The sequence below is a fragment of the Pavona decussata genome, unplaced genomic scaffold, assembly GCF_977016875.1.
Source record: "Pavona decussata unplaced genomic scaffold, jaPavDecu1.1 SCAFFOLD_48, whole genome shotgun sequence".
Lineage (NCBI taxonomy): Eukaryota > Metazoa > Cnidaria > Anthozoa > Scleractinia > Agariciidae > Pavona > Pavona decussata.
The window spans coordinates 4866642-4885985 of NW_028145470.1; the positions used below are offsets into that span (position 1 = coordinate 4866642).

General features: G+C 38.5%; 1 protein-coding gene and 1 long non-coding RNA gene across 2 annotated transcripts in view; both read right to left on the bottom strand.

The window, feature by feature from the left end:
- The window catches only part of LOC146481914 (uncharacterized), a 147104-nt gene that overhangs the window by 30199 nt on the left and 97561 nt on the right, over positions 1 to 19344 (bottom strand). The window lies entirely within an intron of this gene.
- Positions 738 to 19310, bottom strand: LOC146481917 (tetratricopeptide repeat protein 13-like). Its single transcript, XM_085108006.1, has 26 exons — positions 19046 to 19310; positions 17596 to 17732; positions 16463 to 16541; positions 16011 to 16081; positions 15592 to 15657; positions 15385 to 15477; positions 14041 to 14157; positions 13316 to 13426; positions 12893 to 12975; positions 12173 to 12245; positions 11438 to 11506; positions 10728 to 10832; positions 10190 to 10253; positions 9429 to 9547; positions 7567 to 7604; positions 7104 to 7149; positions 6776 to 6990; positions 6164 to 6256; positions 5925 to 6008; positions 5483 to 5564; positions 4557 to 4669; positions 3646 to 3769; positions 3313 to 3392; positions 2894 to 2972; positions 2240 to 2319; positions 738 to 901 (listed from the first exon to the last, which is right to left on the bottom strand). Exons 1-26 carry the CDS (start codon positions 19296 to 19298, stop codon positions 778 to 780), a joined length of 2598 nt encoding a protein of 865 aa, XP_084964132.1. The 5' UTR covers positions 19299 to 19310; the 3' UTR covers positions 738 to 777.

The following is a 19344-nucleotide window of genomic DNA, read 5'->3' on the forward strand; positions in this document are numbered from 1 at the left end:
TTTACCATCTTCCTTATATACTTCCAAAAGAAACAGACCGAAATAGGCGAATCTTTGCTGACGTCATTGCTGGCTGGCAAAAAAAAAAAGTTAATGAGCCATGCATTCTCTGTAAAATTTCGAGTTTTTAGAAGACAATTTCTCCGAAACCATTCGATTTATTGGGCTCACATTTTCAGACAAAACTGAAACTGTTATGCCCTTTCAATATTCAGAGTTTTTATTTTATTAGCGTCATCAAATAGTGATAAGCATATTTTAATGGGGCAAAAAGTGTAAACAAAGATTCGCCTAAAGACACGAAGTTCCTATCCCCATTGTTTCTTGCGTAACACGCCTTAAGCTCGAATGAGGCCCCAAGTCATGCAAGGTAGATCTGTGGATGAAATCTCAAATTAGCTCACGAATACCTGGTTTTATTCCAACAACTTCTATCTGAATGGCCAGAGAATGATTCGTCCACAGGTTCACGTTTCGCCTAAACAAACCAAAGGTTTAATTGAGCAAACACCTTCATGAAGTCCCGTTTATAGTCGTTAGTCCAATACAGTATTTAAAATCTTTCACCAAGAAGGCATGACCTCGGAATCTTTACAACGGACCGTGTGCGTGGTTCACAATTCGCGTGACACGTGGAAGCGACGAAGCGCGCGATCACGCGCTTGACACGCTAGAAGTGAGGCACACAATCCACACGGCAAATATCCAATTTTGTTTCACACACTTCAACAACTAAGACTGGTAGAAAGATTTCAATTTTATTTGGTTATACAAAAATTAAACAGATTTATTATCTTTACAATCTGCTTCAGTGAAGCTAACATTGAGGGCCTCCAGGACCGTTCGTAACGTGGGGAAAACTTCGTTAACGAGAGGTAGAGCGGTGACGGGTTTGGACAACCTATGATGAAAAGAAAAACACAAGAATTAACATATAACTCGTTAGAACAGATAAATCTTTTGCTAGCCAACAAGATAGCGCGTGCACAAGACTATTTGCAAAGGACATGCTAGTTGTCTAGAATGGACCCTTCTCCAAAATGGCGGCAACAGATTTGAATGATTTAAAATTGAACTGAATGAAAAACTGATACCAGCCCTGGAAAGAGCACCTTTACTTTAGTAACCTTGCAAAAGTCTTAGCATATTACGTGTTATATCAGCTTAGGAAATGTAAGATGAAATTTGCCAAATTTACAGACGTTTTTATGACTGGGGGTATACGTCATACCCCCAGTCATACATTTTTATTTTTCAACTTACATTTTCTCAGCTGATATTACACCTGATATGCTAAAACCTTGCAGGGTTAGTAAAGTAAAAGTGCTGGTATACGTTTTTAATTTTAACTTATTTTTTTCGGCCGCCATTTTGGAGAAGGCTACTGAAAGTCGCATGGAGAGCGAGGGATGAAAAAGAGAAAAGTAAAGTGGGATTTTAGACCGTCATGAGGTAAGCCTCAGCAAATAAGTAACGTTTTTGCGGTAAATATAATAAGCTTGAGTAAAGAGAGAGACAATATGGCGCACAGTTCCTAGTTACGGAGTTGACACGGCCGCCGAGACAAGGCTGGGACCTCCCTGCTGACTTACACGCTAATAACCGGCCACATCTCAGCAAGGAAAGGAATGCATATTAACCCTTTTCTTATGTTAGTCCAATATGGCTGACAATGCCATAACTTGCTCAAGATTTGATAGACTTGAGCGCCTTATCCATACGAGGTCTAATACCGTTGTCACATTTATCACTGCACTGAGAGCAGTAAATAAACTAGTTCAGGGTATATATAATGCATATGAACATTACGAATTTCTTGACTCTTCTTCCTTTTACGTTTAAAACCAATTTCTACCCGACAAGTTTCACTTTCATATAAATTTGTAGTGATTTCTGATCAATACCTATCGCCTTAGAAGGGAAGGAACTCTCAAGAAAAAAGATTATCAAATACAATCTTAAATCCCTGCAAAGACGAATTTCCTGTCTCTGATATATACGTCCATTTTCCCCTTGTTTCCATGAGAAAGTCACAAGAGAAGCTCTTCTTAGACAAAAAATCCGTCTAAATTCACAGACAATAACTAAAGTAAGACGAATTTTGGTTCGAAACAAAGGAAATACGTTAATAATATTAAATTTTCAACTGATTTTATATGTAAGAAGATTACAAGGTCCTGAAATAAAAGATATAAATAACTTAATTTGACACCCAAACGCGCCATGTATAACATCTTACTTTTTCAGCGCCAACCATCCTTTGACATGCTTGGTGAAATTCTCCACTGACCCCCCGATCATTGCTTCTAAATCTACCTCCTTGAAACATAGAATAAACACAGTAACATGGTCATTACAGTGAATTTGCGAAGGTTGTGTGATGGGTGACAAAAAGTTGACATTGGTCCGCAATGCGTCTACATAGAAAAGGAAATTTATTTTTGCTTTGCATGTCGCGCGCACTCTTCATTCTGCCGGAAGGCTAGTAACAGGTAAAGTCCAGACCACTCTTCAAAAGCAGTATTTTCCTGTCGTACTTTTAATTATGCTCCAATGAACAAACCGGTTCTAACTTTTGAGTCTGTGGGTGGAATCCTGCAGTGTGACCATTCAAATGAAAGCTACTGAGCAGTACGTTCCTGTGGTGCTGTTTATTATACTGTACAAGGTGGTTCAAACTTCTGAGTCTGTGGGTGAAATCCTAAAGTGTGACCATTAAAATGAAACCTACTGAGCAGTACTTTCCTGTGGTGCTGTTTGTTATACTATACAATGTGGTTCTAACTTTTGAGAATGTGGTAGATATCCTTAAGTGTGACCATTCAGATGAAAGCTAGTGAGAAGTACTTTAGTTGCAGTTACTCTTAGTTGACGAGGTTTTTGTAGAACGCACCTTTCCTGGAGGAATTTTGCCTGTAGTTTCTCTACCAACGGCAAGAAAAAGACCTAAAGCCACGGTATATGCCACAGCACTGCAACAAAAAGAAAGACTTTAGAAATTAAGTTTTCAACTCAACATAGAAAAATCACAAAAGCCAGGCAATTGTTGAGGCAATGTAGCTATTACCCCCTGGATAAATTTGCTCGTTTGTGAAGGTTACCCCCAGCATGATCTTCAGCTGGGAAGAGAGAATATTAAAGTGGAGTAAAGTTTCTTCTTTGTGACAACAACACGATCCTATGACCAGACTCGAACCATCCACTTGCCATCAAAAATTCGACGCGCTAACCACAACACAGCCACAGTACAACATGTAATACATTACGCCAGCCAACATTGGGCGGCAAACTAGCATAAAAGATGAACCGTACCTTGAACCTCGTGAGAGAGGCATCAGATTAAAGAAGTAATACACTAAAGAAAGAATGTAGTTGCCAATCACATCAACATCCTGCAGAAAAAAAAAATATCGTGTGATAGATTAGGAACTGTTTACTTTTGATTATGGTATGGTATGGGTGGGGGGGGGGGGGGGGATTTAAACTCTTTAAACTTATTGTTACTTGAGTCCACCCTTCCCCCTACCTCCTTCTTAAAATTCCATTTCTTTTCTACCTGACAGTCTACGACAGAGCCACATGTATCGAAATGCTAAGTTTCATTATGGACCAGTTCAACCTTGAATAATAGAAGTTCCGTTTTACCTTGTTGCCTGGCTTTCTCATTTCACCATTAAGCTGTCCCCAGATGTAGTCCAGCTCCATGTGATACCCAGCAGTTCTTGATGGAGTTGTTGGGGTATCCATTGTAAAGAGCAAATTCGAACCACTAAAATGGAAATACTAATTTCAGTTAGGTGAGAGAGAAAATGGTTTTCCAGTGACTTTCAAAAGAAACGTTTTACTCGTTAGAGAAAAACATGCTGTGTTTTGGACCAATCAAGGCGAACTTAGAGAAAAATATGACTTGACTTCTGCGCGGCATTTTCCCGCGCTTGGCACCGGTTGCTCGTTTTCCCGCGCTTGGCACCGGTTGCATGTTTTCCCGCGCTTGGCATCGGTTACATGTTTTCCCGCGCTTGGCACCGGTTGCATGTTTTCCCGCGCTTTTCATCGGTTACATGTTTTCCCGCGCTTGGCACCAGTTACATGTTTTCCCGCGCTTGCCACCAGCTACATTTTTTCCCGCGCTTCACACCAGTTGCATGTTTTCCCGCGATTGGCACCAGTTGCGTGTTTTCCCGCGCTTCACACCAGTTGCCTGTTTTCCCGCGATTGGCACCAGCTACATTTTTTTCCCGCACTTCACACCAGTTGCATGTTTTCCCGCGCTTGTCACCAGCTACATGTTTTCCCGCGATTGGCACCAGCTGCATACTTTCTTGCAACTTGGCACCAGTTGAATGTTTTCTTGCATTTGGCACCAGTTGCATGTCTTCCAACGCTTGGTAAGTATTGCATATTTTCTCACATTTGAGCCGGTTAATTGCCTTCTTGTGCTTGCCTCTGGGTTCATGTTTTTCATTGCTTCGAGTTCGGATTGATTCAGTGAAATGATTGTCTTTAAAAAATACTCTAATACGATTACGGAACGAAGCAATTTGCGAACAACTCACCTTTCAGAAAGACTTAGATTTAGTCCTTCTAGGCTCTTTGTTCCTCCGCCTTTTGAACTCGACACGTGAGTTGATAGAATCATGCCAGGCTGTGGGTTCCGTGTATCGTGTTGCTGAAAATTAAAATAAATACAAAGGAGTACTTACAGCGTTTTCTAAATCTCAGTTCAGATGCATCCTTTCTCATGCATTGAACCTAAGGGCAGCAACAGTCAAAGTGTTATCACACGCTTACCTTTACCAGAAACTCTCCTTTGAAATCGCAAGCGAATGTCGTTGCTGCTTGATAAGGGCACGCTAAAAATATTTTTTCTGGAGATAACCTGAGAGGGTTCTATGAATTTATGAATTAGGCAGTTTTCGACACTCGTATTATCAAACATGCCTGGCCAAAATCACGCATGGTCAAAATCTCATTAAATCTACCCAATAAAGTGACCAAACAAACAAACAAACAACAAGTCATACACTTAACTTTGAGAGGTGAATGGGACAAAAGACGAACACAGTACAGAATACATTCTTATCTGTCACTTGAACTGAATTCAGTGACACAACTTATATGTGGCGCCATATAAATTAGGCGGGTAACCAGTGCATTCGCCCACAAACCTATTCCACATCTGTTGAAAAAGTCGCCTATACACTAACAGGTGCAGTCCAGTGCAACTTGTAACTCACAAAAGCGGCAAAGAAGTATGACTGTATCCGTTCTGTAAGCGTGTGACCACGAAAATTAATGTCATCTTCCCTATGTGCGAATTTGTTGCATGCGTGCGAATTCACTGTAATTTATTACCTAGCTGTAAGAAAGTTTGGGTAATCACCGCCAACACAGTGTACCTAATGTAGAGTTCGACATTATTCAGTTTCTCCTAACAGTATCAACTTAATGCCAGACAAATTCTGTCGTTAATTCGGCTTACCTTCAGAACCTGAATCAGCTCCCGACACGTTTTCGCTTTCTCTACTTTCCTTTTAAATTCTTTTGAATTGAATTCATCCACTCTGAAAGAAACACAAATTTCAAGTCATTATCATGATCTGGAACAAAGAAACATAAACACCAAACTAGCTTACACGAGCACTTTACCCAACAGAGTTTTACATTTACTTTACTCTATTTATCACCAAATTAACTCTTACACTAGACTACGAGAAGTCCCTTATTTTTCTTGGGGATACCAAAACGAGTGAACAACGCTCGCGCGCGACAGTTGCCTCTCGCGAGGAGACATGACACAAGAAGGTTCCGTGTGGCGCGTCTCCTCGCAAGAGGCAATTCACGCGCGCATGCGCGCGTGGTTCACTCACTTTACTATCGCTAAGAAAAACAAGGGACTGCTCGTAGTCTACTCTTACACTAACCTGTATAAGTGTTGTAACATCGTTTTAGTAAACTGGAAAATCTTTTCAAAGTAATCTGAATATCTTACACTTTTTAATTGTCCCCTGTAATAAAGGCAAATGAATAGTATTAACAGAACTCTAAAAAAAAAAACAAAAAAAACAAACAAACAAAAAGAAAAATCTAAAAGAAGTTATGCTCGGACGTGGTCGCTTCACCTCCATATTACAGGAAAATTTAGCAAGTGTTCTCAACATACCTTAGCAAATTCATCCGGAAATTAAATCCTGCCTTTACACTTTTTTCTGGCATCATATCCAACCAGAAAACGGGCTGCTCTGGATCAGAAATTCTGGAAATATAGAAAAATACAACTGTTAATTAAAATTGTAATAATTTAAAACTGAATTAAGGAACACAGCTACAAACCAAACCAAACCAAACAGCTCCACGTGAAAGTACTGCTCAATTTTAGCTTTGACCTCAATGGCCAAAAGTAAGAATTCCAACCACAAAGAGTCAAGTTAGAACAATCTTGTACAGCATAATAAACCCATCATAGGAAAGTACTGCTCTGTAGTTTTCATAAGTTTAAGTGGTCATACAGTTCCACAGACACAAAAGTTGGAATCATCTTGAAAAGAGCAATAAACAGCACCACAGCAAAGCAATGCTCAATAACGTTCATTTAAAATGGTAGCACGTTAGAAATTCATCCACGGTTCAAATGTTATCAGAATTACATGTATCATTAAAGGATTGACTCTTAAATGGGGTGAGGCATGATGGTGCGATTCATTTCTCCATCTACTTGATCAGAAAGCAATGACTTTGTGAACAAAATATAATAAAGATAAATTGTTGCTCCTACCTTCTCCATTTGACAGCCACATCAAACATGTCCCTCCAACTAGCTTTCTTGTGGTTGATCTTAGACGATCTCCCTGTTTTCCAGTACTTGTTTGCCACTTGCGCCACATCAAGAATTGCGAGGCCCATGGCTTGATGATGCCTTATGCTGGGGAGGAATCCGTCGGAACTATACTGAACCAGGGGACCCAGGGTGGAGGACCTGCACAGCAACAGCTGCAAGCAGAGGATGAGGTGACAATGCTACAGTCTGCATTGGTGTGATATTTTTAAAGGGGCACTGTCATTGTGATTTTTTGGGAGTAATTTTGGTAAAATATTGCACCTACCTGAGCCTCTGGACTCAAATCACTAAATTTAACATCCTCAACTTCTCTGTAGAACAAAACGAATTAGAATTAAACTTTGAACAATTTTTGTGACTTCCTAATACCCAACAAAAATAAAAAGTGTTTAATTTTAAAATAAATCGATCCCACAGGACTCAAAACTGTTTCCTTACCATAGCAAGTGTCTCCAAAGGTTCAAGAATAATTATTGGAGGTGGACAGAATACAGAAGCAAGCGGCGAGCAGCAAAGAGAAGGACAACTTACTTGTGGTGAATAACGCTTACCCTTTTTTATTGTTGTTTCAGTCAAAAAACACCTCTTAAATGAACTGTACTCATGTGTCTGCTCCCCAAGGCTAGTGTAACAGTCTACCTACGTAAGACTGCTCTCTCTTACTCATAATTTTAGTCTCTTCAGTTTAAGACAAATGGATCCCACAGGATTCAAAACTGTTGCCTCACCTTATATGAGGCTGTATTCCAGGTTGTTCACTGTAATTCTAAAACAGAACAAAGTTCCAGAAGGTTAATCAGAGAGCAGTCAAACAGATCAAGATCGAGACCTGATGCAAAGATACCAGGAATTTGAGATAATTCAAAAGTTCTAAGCAAAACTAACTACTGACAAAAAAAATCCATTAAATAAAATAAAATAAAAATATATATATAGATTTAGACTTCTGTAGATCGTTTTACTGCAATAGGTTCTATTTTGAGCAAGAATGGAAATGCTTGTGTGAAAACTGGCAGGAAATTTAAGAAGGGCAGTTTTCTTTAATCTCTTGGTTTTTTGTTGAAACAGATTGTTCTCGACCTGTAAGGAAAAGCATTGACCCTTACATACGAGAGAATGCATGTAAGAAAAAAAGCGCAACAGGATGTGATAGAGAAAGTATTAAAGTATTTCCTTTTTTGGTTCATGGGAGGTGCCTCGCATGGGTCCTCGCATCCCGTTCGCACCTGCCCTTTTGACCTTATCACTCTAAATCACTTTGCACATATTGTTAAGGACACTAACCAGTTCCCATTTATTTCATTGGCCTTTTTTGATCAGACCATAGTTACTCTGGTTACTTGTCCCTAGTTGCAATGTTTATTCGTATTTTTCTCAATTTGATTGGTCTTGTAATCGGACCTTTTAGCATCCCCACGCGCATATAAAAGCGGCTGTAGCGTCTCTTTTTGCTGGAGAGTCACCTACGATAGTATTGAAGTTTGTTTTGTGTTGTCTTGAATCCTTGCAATTGGCAAAAGTGGGACCGATATGTAAGTAATCTTTTATTGTTGTTAAGTTAGATTTCATTATGGGCGAGTGTACGCAAACGGATTATTGTACAATCAACCACAAGAGGGATTAATCGCTTCATAGTCGCCAAAGGCATCAATTGGATGGAAACACTTTTATTAGGAAGGAACGCCCACTATGTTTTAAGTTAGAGATCGCTAGGCTCTAAATCAGTTCCTAATATTATTCTAGAGTACGACTGTTGATTAAAACTCGATTAGTTTTAAGATACTTTTATGTTAGTCAAATGTCTATGTAATTGTAAAAGTCGCATTATCAACGCTAGGACCTAGTTTTGATTGCGGGTCCATTTCGTCTTAATTAGTAGAGTTTTGTTGTATTGTATTTCAGTTTACGGTCATTTGGTCGTTTGGTCGTTTTAGTCGGTCGATTTGGCATTTTGGCCTTTATTTACTATTGGTCGTTGTTCGTTGGAATAAATCACCGTTAACCGTCAACTTTGGTTCTCCGTGGTTCTTGACCTTTTGAGTTTTACGACCCATAAAGTAGTCCCTAAACGCTTCGCCACGACACGACTTGAAATCCTGAACTTTTGGATCATTGAACTTTCTTGTCAGTTGCCACAAGCGCCACACATATATTTCATTTCTTTCTGGCTGTTTAATTTGCTGTATGTAACATGTGTAATGGTCAATAAAGCTGTTAAAAAAAAGGGTACCAAAGTGATGCCACTCATGAATTCCAGGTAAGAAATGGGTCATTTTCAGTTATAAGCGGAAGGAACCAACACAAAATTAGGGAGATTTGCATGGAGAAATTACAGCTTAAAGCACCCACATCTCAACTGTGAATTGTCACAAGGAACTTATTTTTATATTATTAGATTCAAATTACTGGTATATTATGTTATTAAATTATTTATCAAATTCTTGATTTTTTCGCAACTTCAATTTTTCTTTGCCATGACACTTTGTCAGTTTCTTCAATTTTTACATCTTCATGCAAATATACATATTTCAGTTTCAGGAATTAACAGAGAGACAGGCTACTGTCTAGAAGTATGCACTACACACTAAACCTTTGCATTAAAGGGAAGACCCTTGACCCACAGATCTCTCAGTCGACCATCAAGTTCCACATCTGGTGAGTACTCTGATAAGGGTGTGTCCAGATGCGAGTGCAGGTACCGGGAATACTCTGATAAGCAAACAAACCACTTGATTACCTGAGGCTTTGCCAACCTCTGTGAACACCCTCATGTTGTTAGTTTTTATGCAAATTTATGCAGATGTTTTTATGCGAGTTTGCAAAGTATGCAGACATGTGTTGATGTATGTAAACATAGGTAACAATATTTATGGACTCTTTTACTGGTTTCAAGCTGAGGCCAAAATGGAGGTGGTTAAATACGTTTATTGACCGTGACACACAATGCTGCACCCATAGGGTTAAAGAAGCTATTCACATAAAACTTTACACTAATGGATAATGACTTCAGCTGGATACCAAAGATCAAATAGCACCACAGCCGATCGCGCATACCACAGTGAACCCCTAAGGGAACAGCATGTAGTCTGAACGAGGTTCAAAATTCTCCAATTACTAACACCCAAAGTGAGGATCGAAATGCCCCATCAACGCCAAACACAGTGCTTCTTATATTGATAACAAAACAGTCAAAACATCGCGATCAACACGTAAATGCCACACAATTATTGTGAGACAAATGATTAATTTTAATCTATCAATTTATTACAACCTTATTGTTGAAAATTGTCAGGGTGTCAGGATGGACATGGTTTAGGCGTTACAAGAAGGTGCAAATAAAAAAAAAAATACCTTTGAGGTAATGACTTTTCATTACATCTACATTTTGTAAAGGAGAAGAATCTGCCAGTAGGACCTGAAAATTGAAACAGAATGGATCTCTTTCAGTACAATACTTTTTAGAGAAGTTGACAAATTAAAACATGAATAAATTTAATATACACAACAATGATACTGTTGCAAACGACTGGCTGTGTTTAAAAGGGGATGCCCATCTATAGGCATCGGTAATGAATGAGTGGCCATAAAAAGCAGGATTCCCCACCCCGCACACGGTGAGTAGTTCTGTTCTCTCCCAGCCCCAGTTTGCCCTCTTCTTTGTTGATGAAGATGGCTGCCCAATAATATTGCACACAATGTTCTTCAAATTTGAGGTTTTTGGATAGCTCAATATTATTGCAGGGAATATGGCTATTTCACAGACCTTCGTAGTTGACTTGACTTTGTATGTGGGTGTTTGGATAGCTCAAGGCATCTAGCTATTTTACAGACTTGACTTTGAATTTAGGGTGTTTAGAGAGCTCTGAGACGTTCAAGTCTTTTCACAAACCTTTGTGGTTGACTTGACAGCCTCATAAAAGTTTCCCTGTGCAGTGTGACTAGCTCCTTTCCAGTAATTACATGAGATGCTGCTGGGATTGTATTTAAGACAAGCCTGTATAGAAAAAAACAACCCTTATTTAATTTTTTTATTTATAAGTATTCAACCAAAGTATTCAAATATCAAATGAAACTTTTTCCCAGGTCTCTTAGCTCATTTGGTAGAGTGAAGGCTGATCTTATTGACTGAAGTTGTGGGTTTGATTTCTACTGAAGTCTAATAATTTTTTTGTTGCCTAGTTCGCCTAGTGTGGTTTCCCATTTCCTTCCTAGCAAAGGGAATACATCAATGGGTTCACCATGGTTTCAGTGCAGAGTTGATTCTCTGATTCACCAATCAATAAAAATATTCACATATCCAAAGCAGTATTGACTTGTGAAATTGATAAAAGTAACTCTAAATATGAAATATCATGATGATTTTAACTCCACACCAATAAAATATTACAGAAAGACATTATTTTATGGGGCGTTTTTGAAAATAATGCAGGATCGTATTTCTTGCACCGAATGTTTGATTACAGGTGCATTTTATTTGTCTTGTGAGAAAAATTAATTGAAAAGTCACCTATAGTAATCTATTAAAACTTTAACCAGAGACATGCTTTCTGGATGACCAATTGTCAAATTCTGCCTAAAAGTTTGTTTGCAACTCAATACCTTAAAATCTTTGATGGCTTCTACTGGTTGTCCACGCATATAATTAATGAGCCCTCTTGACTGATAATTCTATATAAAAAAAGAAAGTGGTGTTACACCAGGGAATTCCACCTTGTAACTCCACAACTAGAATTTTCCGATACTCCTCTGGAATACCGGTTATAAAAACTGAATAAAAACTTCCTTGTCTACAGGAGGTTTCTGCTGAGGAAGTCCTTTTAAAACACTACTCTCACCCAGACAATCACACTAGACAGACTATTGATACTCCTGGGTTCACACCATTTACTAAACAACAGTCTTTTTACGGACTACTCTCACCCAGACGATCACACTAGACAGACTACTGATACTCTTGAGTTCAAACAGCAGCTATTTCATAGACTAGCTCTCACCCAAGATAATCACCCTGTTTAGCCCGGCTACTGAGAAAACCCTTAACTTATAGAAAAAAAGTATTTTGAACTCCTTACTACCTCACCCAAACAATGATACTAGACAGGTACCTGACTCCTGGGTTTAAAGCATAATTCACCAATTTAACAAGAATAGTTTTATGGGGTATTTTTATGGGGGAACTCACCACAACAGTTAATACTTAAAGTAGATAGATCCCTGCAGCAGGCCATGAGGCTGCTCAAGCCATTACTACCATTTGATAAAATAATGTTTATGTAAGTATGTTTGACATTTTGTAAGACAAAGTGAACAGTGTCACTGACAATACAGTTCAACCTGAGAAACTGTTGGTTCCAGTGCAATGGCGGCTGTAAATTGTTCATGTGCAAGATGCTGATCTCCTAGCTCCCTAAAAAGTTAACAAAATAATGATTAAATGTCAAACAAATTCAGTTCTCAGCAATGAATAACAATGTGCCAATACTGAAACCGAAATAATAAATTGACACTGAGGGATTTTTTAAAAACTGCATTTATCTAGTATACTTCAATATTGACACAAGGAGTAAAGTGATTTGACATTTCCACATTTTAGCTAACAATAATTTATTTGAAAACTACAGCCAATGAAGTTAAAAATGGAGTAGTTACTCATGACTTCAAAATCACATAAATAATGACTCATTTTAATTCTCATATTTATACAAAAGTCATTGATAATTAAACAACTGATTGTTATGTTCCAGAAAATTTTATATTTATACCCTCCCATAGTAAATTTCCTAGTTTAAGCCCCCTACACTACCCAGGTGGAAATTCTAGTTAAGCTTCATACTTTCCTTTAAACATTTTTGCCTACACCACCCCCTCCCACCCTCCATATGGTAATGTCCTACCCCCCCCCCTATATTTTAATATCTCAGTTCTGATAATCCAAGAACCTAGACTATCAGAGGGTACATTACATTTAGCATCGGTGCTTTTCTTTACATGTACATTTACTCTCTATTTTCTGCATCTGTCTGTCTGCTATGTTTTTGTGACTGTGTTCCTCACCTGTAGGCATGGCCTAAGCTGCGATGACACTCAGCCTTGTTCACATTTGTATTGATGACCTTTTTAAATATCTCAATGGATTCCTATAAAACCAAAATGCATGCAAAACCCTTTTACAATGTACATTTTTTTTTACAAATGTACATGGTCTTCAGCCAAGAATATATCTTTCTAAAGTTTGATCAGTTTGCCAAATAGAAGATAAAAACATGGTTAATTCTTACAAATTGGAATAAAAGTGCACCAATCAAATTATTGAAGAAGTAGACAATGGTCACTGTGTTAGTTTCACTTTTAACACATTTGTTGGTGAAAAGCTTTGAGTTATAAAAAATTCTATGAAGCATGCATGACTGACGAGTTTTAATTTAAGAAAACAAGCAACATGCAACACAAATCATATTTCATAAAAACAAACTTTACCCTAACTCTTCCCCTGTGATACAATGATAATCCATAATATAACATGGCTGTAGGCTGGTTCTTATCCATCTCTAAACATTTAATGAAACTTTCACAAGCCGCCTCATAATCCTGTTGAAATTAAGAACAAATGATCAGAAGTACTAGATACTTTATAAGGTAACTAAAAAGATGTTTAGTATGGTGTGGATCTTGCATGACAAAACTGGCATCCACCACCCTTCATCAGAAATTATGATTTGCTGTAGACTGGTCGCCAGATGGACCTCAGTCCCAGCAGACTCCCAAACGTTCCCCCTTGATCCCATCCCCAGAAAGGGGACAGGGAGGGGAAGGGAGGGAGAGCCGGGGCTTAAATCTTTCTCTTTCTCTCAATCAATCCCCCAGTCCCACCATTTCAAGGTGGGGACAGGGAGGTGAGAGGGGGCTTAAATCTTTCCCTTTCTCTCCATTAAGCCCCCAGTCCCACGGATTTCAAGGTGGGGAATGGGGAGGGGGAGGTGGCTTGATCTTTCTCTTTCTCTCAATTAACCACCAACCTCACCCCTTTCAAGAAGGGTGATGGGGAAGGGGATGGGGCTTAACAGAGCCTTTCTGACCTCCTGTTTGAAGCTATTAGGGTTTTCAAGCTCTATCTGGTTATCACTGAAAATCTCAGTTCAAATCTTTATAGGTAATCATTAGATTATTTAGAAGCATTTTTATAAACAGAAAACCTCACTCACCTCTTGCATGAACAGCAGAGTGCCACTCATGAGGTACAAGTGGGCACTGGGTTTCAGATCAAGTGCAATTTTAATGTCAGATAAAGCATCCTTGATGTTCCCCAGAGGTGACAACACCTGCAATCCATAGAAACAAAATGAGAAATCAGTCATTGTAGACTGCAGAATAAGGATCCAGCATAATTAAAGGGCTGGATAAGCATAAAAGGTCTAAGTATATCAAATTTCAGGTTGATTTTGGCTTTTATCAAAATATGACCAAATTCTGTGGAAATAGCGGACCTGAGTTTCTGGAATGAACTGTTCTAGGCCATACAGTGTATGTCAAAAATAAGAGCAATCAGAACAAAAAGAAATTTTAGATTTTTTCTTTAGTTTTTTAAAAGTTTTTTTTTTATTCTGATTGCCCCATTTTTGGTGTGTGGCTTATGGCAGTTCATTAGAGAAACTCAGGTCCATCTTCTACCAGAATTTGGTCATAGTTTTGCTAAAAATCAAACATCACTCTGACTAGCTCCTCAATTAGACCCTATCTGGTCCTCGTGCTGAAGGCCTGCGACATCGATCAACCCTGTAGATTGAAAAGCCACAGCAGCAGACCACAGCAACTGAAGGCAGGCTGTCAAGGCAGCAGCATGGTGGAGCGAGGAGAAGAGGGACAAGCAGTGGGAAGAGAGTAGAGAGCGCTGACGATAGAGGACTTCATTGTCTCCACAACAGCTGACACCTGCCTTCTGCTGCAAAACCTGTGGCAAAGTGTGTCCTTTCAGGATTGGGCTGCACAGCCACAGTACCACAGTAGACACTGCGCAGCTCCTTCATAGACCAACCCATGGCACACTGACCATTGTCTGATTGACGGTCGCCAACAAGGTCTCCATGCTACTTCTACTCAACCTTGAAATAAATGCTATCAAGGCTATGGCCAGAGCTGTCAACTCTCACGGAATCTCCCGGTCTCCAGATTTATGTCTGTAATCTCCAGATTTTTAACTGTATCTCTTAGTCTCGAGATTTATGTCTGTAATCTCACGGATTATTGCCAATGTTTGCTATTTGTCATAGACTCTACTTGCTGAGAATAAAATCTGAAATGGCTAGCATTGTTTCAGGTAGTGTTTTAGAGACTATTCCTTCTCCCCCTACTGAAGCTGTGAATTTAGGCTTGATGCCATGCCCCTGTAAGGCGCTTTGTTGTTGCTGGTTGGGAAGTCATATTCTCTATATTTGAAGATGTGGGAGGTTGACAGCTCTGTATGGCTGAGTTGTAGTTTGTATTCTACACTACCACTGTAATAAAAACAACCCAAATGGTTCAAGATGCACTGGTGAAGTGAACGATACCTCTGCACGTTTGATCCAACCATCAGGATTACTGGGACTCAGTCTGATGATTGACGAGAAGTCTTGTATGGCTGCTTCAGCATTCTCCTTGTGCTAAAATGAAAGATAGTAAGGATGATAACATAATTACACTGGGCAAGCTCAGTCTTATTTTCACATTAAACAAAGATACCCCATTGGGAAGAGAAGAATTTCTTAAAAAAATACCTGTATGCCTCTCTGAACATAAGCTGTGCCACGCCCAAAATAGGCTGCTGTGACCCAAGGGTGTTCCTAACAGGTTTAAACAAATATATTTTATTAAGGTGTTTTAACTTCAGAAATTGATGATACATAGTGTACAGTTCCAGAAAAAAATCCATACCCACCCCATGGAAGGTCATTGAAAATTCCTAGGGGGAGGGGGATCTTAATGCCAAAATTTTAGAAGCAAAAGTATGAAGCTAAACTGGAATGTTCTGTAGGGAGAGGAGGTGCAAAACAAAAACCCTTCTATGGGAGGGGGGAGTATGGATATTTTCTGGAACTGCACAATTAATAGTAGCAAAAGAGCAAGGAAGACTGATATTTTTCCTGCTGCATTTAACAAAGCAAGAGTCTTAGTACACCAGTGACAATTTGATTACCTTGATAATGCTTGTAAATTTTTCAATTGCCTGATCCAAATTTCCAGTGTTCATTAGGAGCATTGCATACGCTGAAATGTAAAGCATTGATAGTCTTAAAGAAAGTTGGTACTAGTAAACGTATAATTATGTTGAATTCATATTACAATCTGACCTCATTCTTTAATTGATCAAAGGCTTGGTACAAGAGGGGTTTATGCATTTTTTGCCTTGAAACCCAAATTGTTTCAAATCAGCTCTATTATGACTTGCAGACTGGATATCATGTAAACTAGGCAATACTGTTTGGTTGTTAATATTATTTTGATATCTTTGATATCTAAATTCAAAGGATTTGACTTATTGTTTTTTCATTAAGTCAAGCAACTTCAATTGAACCACAAAACCAAAACCAACCTATTAAACTAACATCCGACAATCAAAATTCAATATATATGAGATGATTGTCTTACCAACTCTTTCATCGATGACACTGTTTCCAGTCAAAACAACTTTTTGTTGTGCGTCATGTGCTATGACAAGATGAAGACTCTGCAAAGAATATATGCTAGTTCACCCTCAAAACATAAATAAATCTATTCTTTGCTGAGATAAATGAGGCCATGATGGTAAGAGGGTATGAGGGATGATTTAAAATTCTTGTGAGGTATGACTTTAAACCTCGTTTCTTTCTCTCTTCTAAATCCTTGTTATCCTTATACTGTACCCTAGTGTACCCTTACCTTAACTATTATAATACTGTATGGCCTTCAACTTATCCTTCTAACTTAAACAGACTAACTTTCTTCTGCAGAAACGCATAGTCAGAATCATACGTGGAGCAGAACGTCTTGCTCATTCCGCATGCTTGTTCCACAAACTAAAATTAATATCCTTGACATTTTCAACATAAATGCCTTTCTTATTGCTTGTTTTATGTACTCCTACCATAGCCATCTCCTTCCCAATACTTTTGACAACCTCTTCACCACAAACCAACAGACGCACACATACTATATGCATAAATACCATAAATTATCATCCATATCACTGTAGAACCAACATTAAACAATTTACAATCTTCCACAAGGTCCTAAGGAGTCTGACAGCTGACCACAACTCTGTATATTACAAGTCTGTGGATACTAATACAAGAAGCCCAATAGAACAATCTTGCTCCAAGTTGCTGTCATTTTACCATATCAAAAAGATTATGGTTGGTAATAATATTATTAATAACAGCCATAACAAATTAAAAATGGTTGACCAGATTTCACTATCATCCGTGATATCCAGGTTGTCAACTGACTTTGTATTTAAGATTTAATTGTAAAACATGAGGGCATGGGCTCATATTCTGATTCAGGGTTGAGGATACTTTTCTTTGGCCTATTGCCCTTACCAGTCTGATATACTAGCTGAATCCCAGGTTATTGTACATGATGTACCTCACAGGTGAGGGGTAGGGATTTTACCTTATATGCCCCTCTCCATCACTAATATACCTGGATACCCCCTACCGGGAGGCTATGATAAAAAAAAAAATAAAAAAAAATAATAATAATAAGATACGATGGCCAAACAGGTACAAAGAGACATCTGTTACCTTGTCACGTTCAGGAGTATGAATAATAAAATGCTTTTGACTGTTCAACTGTTTCAAACAAGGTGTACCAGAAGTCATTACACCTTCATTACATTTGGGTTTGGTATCAGTCTGACATCTTTGCTTGTTACCACAGTCTGTGAAAAAGGCAAGAAATTAAATCAATCAATCAATCAATCAATCAATCAATCAATCAATCAATCAATCAATCAATCAATCAATCAATCAATCAATCAATCAATCAATCAATCTTTATTTATAAAACAGAGGGAAACTATAAACTTGGTTAAAATTGAGATGTATGTCTGACACAGACTTGACCTGTCTGTGATGATAACAAAGTAAATATTCTTACCTAAGTGGCATAGAAAAAATTAAATTATCTAGAAAACAGGCCTAATCACAGCTTTCGATGCCATTTTGATGGGCAGGCAAACATGTCTGAAATAACAGTGTTTGTATGGAAACCGGATGTCAAATAATTTTCATAAAACATCGCTTCTGAAAAATTCATGAATTGGAAACTTTTGGCACTAGGAAAAGGATTTTAAGAAAAAAAATTGGAGGGATGTAGCTGTGCCAGAAAGCGCCCAGTCGTGTTTTGAACTTTCCATTCATTTCCCTTTTTTTCCGCAAACTATGTTTAGTAGCAGTTCATGGCTGGTTTGCCGTACAGACAAATGTATGGAAAGTTCAAAACACCACTGGAATCTTTCTGGCACAGCTACATCCCTCCAATTTTTTTTTTCTTAAAATTCTTTTCCTAGTGCCAAAAGTTTCCAATACATGAATTTTTCAGAAGTGATGTTTTATGAAAATTATTTTTCCATACAAACACTGTTATTTCAGACATGTTTGCCTACTCGTCAAAATGGCGTCGAAAACCGTGATAATATTTAATTAAAAATCAATATATAGAATTATTTAATTAAAAATAAATATTTAGTCAAACTGGTAAATATCCAGCAAATGAATGAAAGCACGAAAGCATCCAAACGTATTTTATCGATTTGATCCCCCAATATTAAAGACGATCTTATTTCCTGGCCCCCACGGGCGTGAAATAATTCACTTATTCACCGATCCATAACATTGCTCCATTCATTGACAAGTTTACACGTAAACACCAGTGCGTACTGCGTAAACACAAAGAGAAATTAAACACAGCAAGAAACACAGATCGGTTCAAAACAAATAAACTTATACGCGCACAAAAAGATCTCAAAACTCATCGAAATCAAGATCTTCGACAAAATTGCGCGCGCCTACAACATAAGATAAGAAAGAACGGTAACCTTCACGTGACGTCAAATGTGCGCCCATCGCTTCGAATTCTACATGCAACGACAGAGATCCATATTGTATGATCCAAAAATTTAAAGGCAAGTTAAATGATGGAGATGAATACAATTATGCACTTAGATGTTCTCTCTGTCGATCACGCACAAACCTTGGCTAGACTTTGCCTGCTCTTTTGCTTTCTCGGTCGCACAGCTTGGCTTGTCCTTGTTCGAAGCTGGGGTAGTGTTCATTACACCGCACTGTTGTATCGGACCATCGCCAAAATTTACGTGAAGAACCTGTGATCGGGAGACACAGATATGGCTTGCTCCATCGACATTCACTTTCATTACCGAGACGAAGAAGAAAGGCAGACAAAATACCATAAAACGAGGTATTGTCATAGCGCGCCACGCCGCCATGTTTACGTTTTCATTATCGTACCCAGACTCTCACGTGTTCGAGACG

Coding starts and splice junctions, on each gene's coding strand:
- LOC146481917 (XM_085108006.1), bottom strand. CDS start 19,298: ATGGCGGCGTGGCGCGCTATGACAATACCTCGTTTTATGGTATTTTGT. Junction 9,548..10,189: donor GAAAAGTCATTACCTCAAAG/GTATTTTTTTTT, acceptor TTTGCTTATCAG/AGTATTCCCGGTACCTGCAC. Junction 7,150..7,566: donor GGAATACAGCCTCATATAAG/GTGAGGCAACAG, acceptor TTTGTTCTACAG/AGAAGTTGAGGATGTTAAAT.